At 36.6% G+C, this 12,930-nt stretch overlaps 1 protein-coding gene across 2 annotated transcripts in view; it reads right to left on the reverse strand.

Moving 5' to 3' along the window:
- Nucleotides 1–12,706, reverse strand: part of MIS18BP1 (MIS18 binding protein 1) — a 47,301-nt gene extending 34,595 nt beyond the window's left edge. For both annotated transcript variants that reach the window (XM_059182012.1, XM_059182013.1), the window contains exons 1-3: nt 12,306–12,706; nt 4,911–5,544; nt 762–1,240 (exon numbers count right to left, since the gene is read on the reverse strand). In XM_059182012.1, the coding sequence (XP_059037995.1) occupies nt 762–1,240; nt 4,911–5,451 (1,020 nt within the window). In that variant the 5' untranslated portion in view covers nt 5,452–5,544; nt 12,306–12,706. The remainder of the gene's footprint in view (nt 1–761; nt 1,241–4,910; nt 5,545–12,305) is intronic.
- Nucleotides 12,707–12,930: the final 224 nt, after the last annotated feature.

Raw genomic sequence — 12,930 nt, forward strand, 5'->3', positions numbered from 1 at the left:
CCCACCCCTCATGCACACTCTCTAAAATAAAATTAAATCTCAAAGGAAAAAAAAAAACAACCCAAAACTATAACTATTACATCACACTTCCAACAGGGGGCTTGAATTTACAATCTCAAGATCAAGAGTTACATGCTTTACTGTGCCAGCCAGGTACCCCTCAAATTTAACCCACTGAGCCATCCAGGTGCCCCAAGGTGACCCTCAAATTTAGATGGAATTTAAATACCACTATCATTCTTTAAAAAATTTATGGACAAATCTTTACCAATTGGAAAATTTACGTTGCTATCTTTTTCCTTGAACTTATTTTCCATTCCACTTCTTTCAGAGAATTATCCTAATGCATCACAGTGTGATAGCCTGAAGTGTTTTATTGATCACTCTATATTACTTTAAAATAGGAAAAATTCTCAAGATTTCAGAAGCTATAACCCCCTTCTATTTTAATTGCAGTTAATAGTGCTCCAAGAATCAGGGGAAAAAAAAAGAAATTAAGAACAGCAAGGAACTCAGTGTTCATTCCCAAACAGAGTAAATAAATTGTTGAAGATTATACAACTAGTAACAGAGCAAGGTTAAAACTTAACACTTGGTGTCTCTTGCTTTCAATCCACTGCTCTTTTCACTAGGCACAATGCCTTGACCTAAATAATAAAATAAACAAACAAAAATGAACCTACTCTTAATGAAAGCTTGAGCTCAGCTTTTGAAGAATGAGGGTAAAAACATAAATGTAAATCTGTCTTAAGTTGTCCTACCTTATTTTTTTTAACTTCATTTGTAAGAGTTTGAAGTGTACTTGGAGAATGATTTGAAGCATTTCTTTTTGATTTCCGAGGTATTGTTATATGAAGTCTTGGAGTTGCAAGCACAATTTTACATGTATCATTCATGGAAACCAGGACATCAGTCTCTCTGGGCATTGTGTGCTCATTTCCTTCCTTAAACTCCTGTTGTGAAGTCCTTTCTTTTGGTATCTTACTATCAGAAACCACTGACTGGCCATCATTTTTAACAACACAGTTAGTATTGAGAGTCTCAAGAGTAGAATTTTGGGATTTTTCAATGACAGAATCAACACCTCCTAAAACAAAGGTGTCCTTTTTAGACTTAGTGGTTACAAATGTATTCTCCTTTGAGTGAAGAATTTGTTTAGCCAACTGAGCTCTAGGTAGTGCTTTGTTTGAGAATCCAGCAGTTGAAACATTTTCATGTTCTTGGTTCAGAAATGGAACCTCTGTAAAAAAATACAAGATAAAACAAAATTTAAAGAAGAATCACATGAAATTAAAAGAGAGAAACAGAATAATATCGAGCTGTTTATATTAAAAAGAAGCGCTCAGGTTAGGAATGTTCCACCCTTTGGCCCAGTCTTTCTCTGAAAGGGATGCCTAGACAGGGAGAATAATTATCTAGAACATTCAACAAAACAAAACACACTTTACCATAAGTTAAATTATGCAGAGATGCTTTCTTTTCCTGCTGACATTGAATCTTTTACTTTTTCAGAAGGAAAGTACTATTTGATGATTCTAGAGGAACTTCTTGCATTGAGGTTGAGTTTTGTTTTTTTAAAGAAAGAGGAAATGAATTTTATTAGTCACTGAGAAGAAAAAAAAGTTGTTTACTTATGTTCAAAAATGATTAGATCAATATAGTATACTTCTGTAACATATGAGTTACATTTCCCTTTTTATTTTCTCATGCTTTTATCACATTCTCTGTATCTATAGTATGCTAAGAATTTTTTAAAAACTCTACATGTTATAACTTGCCAGCTCTACACGAAAGTTTATTACTGAACTTAAAAGTTAGTGATCTGGAATAAAATCTGGTGCTGTCAAAAATCAGAGAGGTCTATCTTAAAATTATATATGAAGTGCCATCCAGTCTTAAAAATTCTGATTCTGCTTCTGGTTGCTACAAATTTCTAAAACGTGAAAGAAAAGTTGAAAAGGTGTAGCTTGTATGTTAAGAGTTGCCATGTTGTGACTCAAAAGCAGACATAACCATAATTTATATGCCTCTGACATCTCTTTAGTAGAACTTCAAAGACAAAAATCTGGTAGGCTTATCTATTAGGCAAGTAGGAACTAAAAGAATTGGTTACATTTTATTCTGCTTTATATCCTAGATGGTTAGTTTTACTTCTTGAAGGTAGAAATGAGTTTCTTTCACACAAAAAAGGGAAATAACAGACTTAAAATTGGAGGAAAAACTGAATTATTTTATATGTTTAATTTCAAATATTCTGACAAAAACTGGTAATGATTATGCTTTAGTAAATATGCAGCTTCAGCTTTAAAAATTTTAATAGAAGGATTTTATTATATTGATGTGTATCATAAAAGAAGGGCAAGTTCCTATTTCTTTAACTCATTCTACTAGAAATGGCATGGCAAAGGAGTAAAGGCAAGTAGGTAATTCAATCAGATATAACATGCTATAGAATCTGGTCATTTATTTTAGAGTACAAAGTCCATGCAGATTCTCCAAAACGTCTCTGAAATTACACACAAAATTTGTGTTTCTATGTATGTGCATTTTCTGGGAAAAGAGTCATCAGACTCTCAAAGCAATGTTATTCCTTTCTCCCTCTCTAATTCCACTTAACAAATAAAACATGCTTTACCGCGCATTATTTGCCTCTCTCCTTTTCTCCCGAACTGTACTTTTTGTATCAAAATAGATCGCTGTCTTTGAAATACAACAATATAAGCACAGTCTAATGTATAATAAAGAGTACGGGCTTTCCAATAAGTACCTGTATTAATTCTCAGCACATCACTTATTCCCTGTGAGACATAGAGCAGACATAACCTCTTTGTAAGCCCAATTTCCCAGACTTTTAAATGAGCATCTACCCATAGTGTCTGCTGAAAGGATTATATGAGATAGTGCATGTAAAATACGTTTATCAATTACTGCAACTCATTATAGTCTCTATTTCAAATGTTCCAAATTCTGATCATTCTATCTTTCCAGATCATTCTCTCAAATCCAATGACTATCCTAATAATACCTAACACTTCTTCACTCTTCACACTTCCTTATCTCCTTTAGGTCTCCTGTTCTTTGTATAACTAACTTAAATTTCATGGTCCCTTTATATACATATCTCAACTCCTTTGTCCTCTTCATCCTATTTGATAAAATTACAATCCTGATAAAACCCAACTCCCTGCCTATACCCCAGCAGCACCCATGCAGCTAAATAGGGTTAAAGGAAAACTCATAATCACATTGACTGATCTCATTTAAGTTCATGCTCACAAGTCTCAAATAGGTCGTTAATGTTGCACTAGAAATCAAATTTAGGCCTAGACCATTTACTCTTCTACTCTCCTGTATTATTTAAACCTCCACCTCCTCAAATTTTAATGCCAGTGTCCTATGCTCACTTTCAGCTGATGACTTTATTGCCCACTTCATTTCTTATAAGTCCTATAACACTGCCTATCTTCTTGTTTGATTTATGATGTTTATTTTTCCAGCTAAGGCCAAAACTTCCACTTATAGATTCTGTTCCCTCTTAACTATTCAAGTTTATCATACTACCAATTTTAGTTTTTCTTTCCCTACTGGATTATTCCCAATAGCATACAAAAATGATCTTTCACTATACATTAAAGATAATACATATATATGTATATTAAAAATATATATATATATATTTTTAAGTAGGCTCTGGGTCCAACATGGGGCTAGAACTCAAAACCTTGAGATTGAGAGCTGCACACTCTACAGATTGAGCCAGCCAGCCACCCCAAAACTCAAATATTTTAAAACCATACCTCCCATATTTCTTTGCTCCTTTCAAAGAGTTGTCTATACTTACCACTGTCAATTTCTCTCCTTCACAATCTCTCTTGAACCCTTTTGCATCATGTTTTTGATCCGATCACTCCACTAAATCCCCTCAACAAAGTCACCAATGACCTCCATGTTGTTAAATCCAATGGTTAAATCTCAGCCTTCATCTTACTTAACTGATCAGCAGCATTAGATACAGTAAAAGACTCTTTGGCTTCCAAAGTATCACTTCTGCTTTTTCTTCCTTTTTGACTTCTTGTGGTTTGTTTATTCTTAACGTACAAAAACCTTAATTACTGAGCTCCTCCCTACCTTGTCTATCCCATTTCAGTTAAATCACTCCAACCTTATAGATACTCAAGCAAAAAAACCCATAACCAAAAAACAACAAAAAACACCTTAGAAGTGGTTTTACATTTTTATACCTATATAAAAGATAAATATAGTAACCTTATCTCACCTAGATAGATGCACTATATCAAATTCACAGCAAGTGATATTTTAAAAATGTAAGTCAGATCTTGTCATTTCTCTGCTCAGAACCCGCCACTGATTCCTTAATTTGCTCATGTAACACACCAAACATTCGCTAAAAGCTTCTATGTTATCTGACTGTAACCATCCTCTCTTCTTCACTTCTGTCCACTCAATGATTTATTAATCTCATAGCTGGTTCTTGAATTTTTGAAGAATCCTCCTATTCCAGGACATTTGTGTTAGCTGTTACTTTGTGTGGATCATCCCTCTCAATTCTTCCAATATTCTGTCTGTATCTATCACCTCCTTCAGTTTTTTGGCTCAAATGCCATCTTCTCATTGAACCACAGCCTGACCACCACATGGAAAATTACAACCCACTGCAACTCTCCCCATCATCCTTACTCTGCCTTTTCTTTTCATAGCACTTTCCTTTTGTACTATAAAAACTACTTATTTTAAATCTGTCTCTCCCACCACCTGAATATGAGCTAGTTACACAAGTGTTGAGATTTTTGTACATCTTGTTCACTCTTGTTTCCTGAGTACCTAAAACAGTATCAGACACAATAAACACAACACATCATAGCTTTCAACCAACACATAATAAAACTAACCTTTTGGTGAATTGTTATCTGATTGGGATGATTTGTTGTTTTCCTTTTCTTCACAGATGTAGGTATACTGCAATAGTCTTTTCTCAGCTCCTTTAGGAGTAAAAATTTTCTTTTCACTTTTCGGTGGTTCCAACAAACTCCTGTTTCCTGATGCTTGTTCTTGCTTGTCACGCAGTACTTTTTCTTTCATTCTTTGAAATACTTTTCCTGGTGATTCATAGTTTGTTTTATTTTTTAATCTATCCTTGTTGGGCTTTATAGCACTGATATCAAGAGAGCTGTTAGAGGTGGTAGCCTCTGCTAGCATGGTGGAATGAAATATATTTTTATTATTAAAATTTGTCATTTCTAGGAAATTTTTCTTTTTATAGTCATTCAATGTTAAAAAAGGGATCTGATATTTTGCCAAATCTTTCACAGGAGTAAGTGTGCCTGCAGGAATGCTGTCAAAAAAGATTGCTTGCATGGGCATATTCTTTCTTGGAGAAGAGGTCTCTGAAGACAAAGGAATTTCTGGGTATTTCAAAGGTGTTGCAATCATCTTGATAAACAGTAGAAAAAAATTTTCTCTAACAGTAGGTCAGTTAAACACAATGTTCAGGGTAGTAGACCTTCAGCAGGGGCCCAGAGGAACCTGTAGTTTAATGTGAAATCAACCTTTATAATGCTTTACAAAAAAATTTATTTGCTTTCAATAATAATATTATTCTAATTAAAAGGTAAAATTGGTTCATAACAAAACTGGATAATCTATAGCTCACAAATCTAAGGTTTTATGTTTTTGTTAAAGACTCATTTTATTATTGATTTAGATGAGCAGTGTGATCATTAAATTTACTTCTCTAGAAAAAACAGTATTCACCAAATAATCTACTTAGTAACTATAAAAACTGAATTTTGAGTATCTGATTTTTAAACATACTTGAACCTCAAGTCCTAGAGGTTTCAATCTAATATTTGCTTCAAAAAGCATTAAATCACATCCACATATTGCATTATATTAGACTCTAAAAGATTAACTTTCACAAACATCACTTTTCCTTTTCAGCACTTAAATTTTAAGGCAGCAGCTATAATGATACAACCTAATGAAAGCTGAAAGATTCATTCTATTTTTAGTTAAATAATTCCCAGTCCTGACTTTGCTATGCCGCTGAACATTTTAACTATGAGGTTTTAGTTGAAAAACCCTCAAATTAAAGTAAATTATACTCATTATGATTTAAAAGAAATTAACACTATTTAGAATTTTTAGCAGAAATCATGTATTTGAGCATACATGGTCTTAGACTTGTTTTAGCTTGCTTTTATGGATATATATATATATATATTTTTTAAAGATTTTATCCATTTATTTGACAGACAGAGATCACAAGTAGGCAGAGAGGCAGGCAGAGAGAGAGAGAGAGAGAGGGAAGCAGGCTTCTTGCGGAGCAGAGAGCCCGATGCGGGGCTCGATCCCAGGACCCTGAGATCATGACCTGAGCCGAAGGCAGCAGCCCAAACCACTGAGCCACCCAGGTGCCCCATATGGATATATTTTACTATCACACCTATAATTAAGATTCTAAGTGGTGAGCCATATAGTTGCACTTTGTAATACTTGGTAAATAAATAAAACGTTTCTACCAAGATGCTTGGAAATTACTAGTTTCAATTTACTGCATCTCTTTTACTAAATTTATAACTATTCTAATCAGTCTTTGACATCATATAAACATAAAAAGTGTACCACAGAAAATACAAAAGCAGTCAGATCAAAGAAATCAAGTATCTTTAAGTAACTTGTGTGAGAAGCATGCAAGTTAAAAATTCATAGACAGTGATCAAAAACCTCCCAAAAAACAAGAGCCCAGGACCTGATGGATTCCCCGGGGAATTCTAACAAACTTTCAAAGAAGAAATAACACCTATTCTCCTGAAGCCCTTTCAAAAAACTGAAGCAGAAGGAAAACTTCCAGACTCTTTTTATGAAGCCAGCATTACCCTAATCCCCAAACCAGGCGAAGACTCTACCAAAAAGGAGAATTTCAGACCAATATCAAGGATGAATATGGATGCTAAGATTCTCAACAAGATCCTAGCAAACAGGATCCAACAGCACATTGAAAAGATTATCCACCATGACCAGGTCGGATTCATCCCTGGGTTACAAGGATGGCTCAACATTCGCAAAACAATCAATGTGATAGAACAAATCAATAAGAGGAGACAAGCAGCACATGGTCCTCTCAATTGACGCAGAAAAAGCATTTGACAAAATCCAGCATCCATTCTTGATTAAAACGCTTCAAAGTATAAGGATAGAGGGAACATTCCTGAACTTCATAAAATCTATCTATGAAAGACCCACAGCAAATATCATCCTCAATGGGAAAAAGCTTGCGGCCTTCCCGTTGAGATCAGGAACACGACAAGGATGCCCACTCTTACCACTCTTGTTCAACATAGTATTAGAAGTCCTAGCAACAGCAATCAGACAACAAAGAGAAATAAAAGGTATCCAAATTGGCAAGGAAGAAGCCAAACTCTTTCTCTTCGCAGACGACATGATTTATATGGAAAACCCAAAAGCTCCACCCCCAAACTACTAGAACTCATACAGCAATTCAGTAACATGGCAGGATACAATGTCAATGTGCAGAAATCAGTGGCTTTCTTATTCACTAACAATGAAAATACAGAAAGGGAAATTAGAGAATATTCTATTTACTATAGCACCAAGAACTATAAGATAGCTGGGACAAAACCTAACCAAAGAGGTAAAGGATCTGTACTTGAGGAACTACAGAACACTCATGAAAGAAATTAAAGAAGACACAAAAAGATGGAAGACCATTCCATGCTCTTGGCTCGGAAGAATAAACATTGTTAAAATGTCTATACTGCCTAGAGCAATCTATACTTTTAATGCCATTCTGTTCAAAATTCCACTGGTATTTTTCAAAGAGCTGGAGCAAATAATCCAAAAATTTGTATGGAATCAGAAGAGACCCCGAATCGTTAAGGAAATGTTGAAAAACAAAAATAAAACTGGCGGCATCACGTTACCTGATTTCAAGCTTTACTACAAAGCTGTGATCACCAAGACAGCATGGTACTGGCATAAAAAACAGACACATAGACCAGTGGAACAAAGTAGAGAGCCCAGATACGGACCCTCAACTCTATGGTCAAATAATCTTCGAAAAAACAGGAAAAAATATACAGTGGAAAAAAGGCAGTCTCTTCAATAAATGGTGCTAGGAAAACTGGACAGCTATATGTAGAAGAACGAAACTCAACCATTCTCTTACACCATACACAAAGATAAACTCGAAATGGATAAAAGACCTCAACGTGAGACAGGAATCCATCAGAATCCTAGAGGAGAACATAGGCAGTAATCTCTTCGATATCAGCCACAGCAACTTCTTTCAAGATATATCTCCAAAGGCAAAGGAAACAAAAGCGAAAATGAACATTTGGGACTTCATCAAGATCAAAATCTTCTGCCCAGCAAAGGAAACAGTCAACAAAACAAAGAGGCAACCCACGTTATGGGATAAGATATTTGCAAATGACAGTACAGACAAAAGGTTAATATCCAGGATCTATAAAGAACTCCTCAAACTCAACACACACAAAACAGATAATCATATCCAAAAAAATGGGCAGAAGATATGAACAGACACTTCTCCAATGAAGACATACAAATGGCTGTCAGACACATGAAAAAATGTTCATCATCACTAGCCATCAGGGAGATTCAAATTAAAACCACATTGAGATACTACCTTACACCAGTTAGAATAGCCAAAATTAGCAAGACAGGAAACAACAAGTGTTGGAGAGGATGTGGAGAAAGGGGAACCCTCTTACAGTTGGTGGGAATGCAAGTTGGTGTAGCCACTTTGGAGAACAGTGTGGAAATTCCTCAAGAAATTAAAAATAGAGCTTCCCTATGACCCTGCAATTGCACTACTGGGTATTTACCCCCAAAGATACAGATGTAGTGAAAAGAAGGGCCATCTGTATCCCAATGTTTATAGCAGCAATGGCCACGGTTGCCAAACTGAGGAAAGAACCAAGATGCCCTTCAACGGACGAATGGATAAGGAAGATGTGGTCCATAAACACTATGGAGTATTATGCCTCCATCAGAAAGGATGAATACCCAACTTTTGTAGCAACATGGACGGGACTGGAAGAGATTATGCTGAGAGAAATAAGTCAAGCAAAGAGAGTCAATTATCATATGGTTTCACTTATTTGTGGAGCATAACAAATAGTATGGAGGACAAGGGGAGATGGAGAGGAGAAGGGAGTTGGGGGAAATTGGAAGGGGAGGTGAACCATGAGAGACTATGGACTCTGAAAAACAATCTGAGGGTTTCGAAGGGGTGGGGGGTGGGAGGCTGGGGGAGCCAGGTAGTGGGTATTAGAGAGGGCACAGATTGCATGGAACACTCGGTGTGGTACAAAAACATTGAATAATGTTACGCTTAAAAGAAATAAAAAAATAATAAATACATTCACAAATAGTAGCTTATCCAATAATTTATAAGACAAAAAAAAATTTTTCCTTAATAACAAGAGCTGACAAAGAAGGCTATCTTGGCAATCTAGTCCTGTGACACAAAAACTACTGAATTCTTCCACAGGATGTTAATTCAGTAAATATATACCAATAATGCATAGATTTATGTGATTGGCAATGTGCTAGTGATAGGAATCCTGTGCTGAGAGTTAAAATACTCATTAGTGGTTCACTTTAAACTCTCAAAATCAAAAATGAATAAACTGGGACAACTGCACACTAAAAATTGGCAAAGTATGTATAGGTTCACACAATCTCAATTCCTCACAACCTCATGAAATGCTCAACAGGAAGTATAAAATGCAAATGAACTAGTCAAACTGAAAACAGGCCCAATCTGTAGTAGACACACATTACTGTTTTTACCTAAAGGTGGATAATTATGGTCCCACTAAACAGTTTGAAGAACCAGCATATAACTCCTCTTTCATGTTGCCCAATCTCTTCCCTTCTAATTCAAATATGTAGTAGAATGGATGTGAGTAGTCAGGATTCTGGAAAACTTCAAGTTCCACCCCCCCAAACCTTTTTGGTTTAAGATTCCTAGGAGTCTCTCTTTCCCACTATGTGATAAATAGCAACTCAACAGATGCCAAAAGAGTTGGCAATAGTTGTCTGTGGTTTCAGTGTGGTTGGTGGAAGAGAGGATATGGAGGGAAAAAAAATTACTTAGGATTTTCTGACCACAGAGGCTTTGTAGAATAGATACAAAAGAAAATCAGGAAATCAGGTAGAGGCCAAACCCTTAAGGTCCCATTCTCTTCCTAGTTAACAGAGGAGCAAAACAAAACAAATTATGGTGCTCAGACTCTGATGGAAGAAGAGACAGATGTTAGAGGATGGGGATCCAGTAACAGGCATTTCTCAAGTTGAGGAAAAGAGTATCCTGACGGCCAAACACACTTGACCTAAGAGATGGAGGTCATTAACAAGAAATTGTTAGTTCCTTCTTGGACTAGAGAAGAGAAGGTGAATTCTAAACTGGTATGCTTGTGCTTCACTAAATAAAACTATTTGGAAAATCTAATTGTTGCCATTTATTCTAAAAACTGACAAATGCTAATGCACTAAGAAAAAAATGCTATTTATTTAAAATAAAGACTCAGGCATGAGAAAACCATTATATGAAAAAGCTAGCTATGAGCACTTTATAGTGCATATAAATAAATATATAAGTAAGGCTAAACTACAGTTTTCCTCATGGATATGATTCTCAATGTAACTGTTACTCTTCTTCCCCAAATTACATGAAAAGTTCTTCCAGGAATTTATTAAAGGGGTAGCAGTAATAATAACTATTATTATGATGATGGAAAGGGTAAAAAAATCCCAAAGCACACTAACCAAAACTGGGAGGTGGAGATGAGAAAAAAATGAGAGGAATTTTAAGTTAACTGGCATATACACTTGGAGGAGGGGAACAAACAAACAAAACCCCCCAGCACTCAACATAATGAAGTTGAATTGATTCAACTCAATTACTAGAAATAACATTCAAAGTGACCAAATGAATCAATTTTAAGAAAATGATCAACACAGAAAAGGGCCAAAAGGCGTGAAAGGCAATTAATAAAGCACACGAAAAGCCACTCAGTGAGTCAAATGACACTTCATTTTACTAATAAAGGAAGAGATACAAATTTAAACAATGGGACTTCTTGCTTATCAGATTGGAAAAGTTCAATTTCAAAATATAGGTGTGTATGCTATTGACCAAGAAATTCCACTTCTAAATTTTTTTCTTACAGAAACAACTACATTAAGGATGCAAATATATAAGTGGTAGTAACAGTCAATATTTATTGCATGTAATCAGATACCACATAACCTTACAGCAATTCTGGAGAGTTTTGAAGATGGGGAAACTAAGGCACAGACAGGTAGTTAAATAACCTGCCCAAGGTCACACTGACCATGATTAAGAGCAGGACCTAAATCTGAATTCAAGACCCAAGTTCCTACACAAACACTATACAGTTCATTAACAAATTATTACTGAACAAATTATTTGTATTGGACAAATTATTATAAACAATTTAGATCTCCACCACTACGGGACGAAATTCTGCTACATCCATAGAGCTGAATTCTATTTATTCAGTAAAAAGATATATTCCGTATACGTACTGACATAGAAAATAGCTATTTAATATATTAAATATTAATTTAATATATTATATTTAATATACTAGGTTATATTATATATTATATTATATTTAATATATTAAATTTTTAAAAAGGAAAGAGTAGAAGAGAACGTACAATCTCATTTCTGTCAAACACATGAGCATAAGCATAGGGAAAAAAATCTGGAAGTGTACCAAATTGTGAATAGTGTTTAACTTTGAAGAGTAGGATGAAGGGGCCCACCATTTTCTAGATAATTTTATTAACATCTAGGTATGTTTGTAACCGATGTGTAATTAAACCAGAAGAAATCTTGAGCTCGATGGATCAACTGTTTCTACAGCACCGTGGATCTTAGGGTCCAAGGGCAGTGATGTACAGAAACCACTCTTAACGTAAAGGGTTTTTTTTTTTTGGTTTGGGTTTTTTTAGTTTGTTTTTGTTTTTAACTAGAAGTGATTTTAGAACAAAAGCTTAGAGCGTTCACCATCGAAACGAACCTGAACGGTAGTAGACACGCAACAACTATGCACGCAACGAATGAAGCAGTTGTGAGACCCCCCCCCGCCCCCACCCAGCAAAAAATGTACAAAAGCCCACAAGGGGTGAAAACGCTGAGAGGCTGGGACTCTCAGCGTCAGAGGGGACCGGCGGCAGGAGGCGAGGGGGTCGGGGAAAGGAGTTCATACCTTGGGTGAAGAGCTTGACAGGGCTAGAAGACGGCAGTCCGGGCTTGGCTTCGCGTGGGTTGGGCGATCCCAGGGCTCGCGCCTCCCACCCAAGTCAGCTCCAGGCCCCGCAGCGGAGCCTCAGGTGACCCTCAGTTCCTCCGCGAGGTTCGCCGACACCCACAACAGTTTGGGAATTCAAATTTGAAGAGCCCGCCCTCCAGCCAGCCCCTCATTGGCGCGCTCAGGAACTGCGTCACTGAGTGACTCGAAAAAACTGGGGGTGGCTCCTACCGCGCGGACAATGCTGTTTCCACAAGAGGAGTGTAATCCCAAGCTGCCAACAGTACCCAGAGCGCCGCTCTAGTCTTCCACAGAATCTGTTCCGTTTTCAGAGGTCGCGCGCCCCTAGCGCGTTCCGCCGCTCCTCCCGTTATGCTCTGCGGCGGGAAGGCCTACGTCAGACGTCACTTGCGTTCTCCTGCGCTCCTGCGCTTTATTAAGTTTGGCCTTTCTCAGATTCCCTCCTCCGCTACTAGTTTGAGAGCTGGTGGTGGTCTGTGAGCTGTCTGAAGAAACAGCTTCCCGAGTGCTTTTGAGAGAGCTTTTGGTTTTCCCTGGCAGCCAGATATTTGAGAATGAGAAA

This window comes from Mustela lutreola, chromosome 7, assembly GCF_030435805.1.
Source record: "Mustela lutreola isolate mMusLut2 chromosome 7, mMusLut2.pri, whole genome shotgun sequence".
NCBI classification, from domain to species: domain Eukaryota; kingdom Metazoa; phylum Chordata; class Mammalia; order Carnivora; family Mustelidae; genus Mustela; species Mustela lutreola.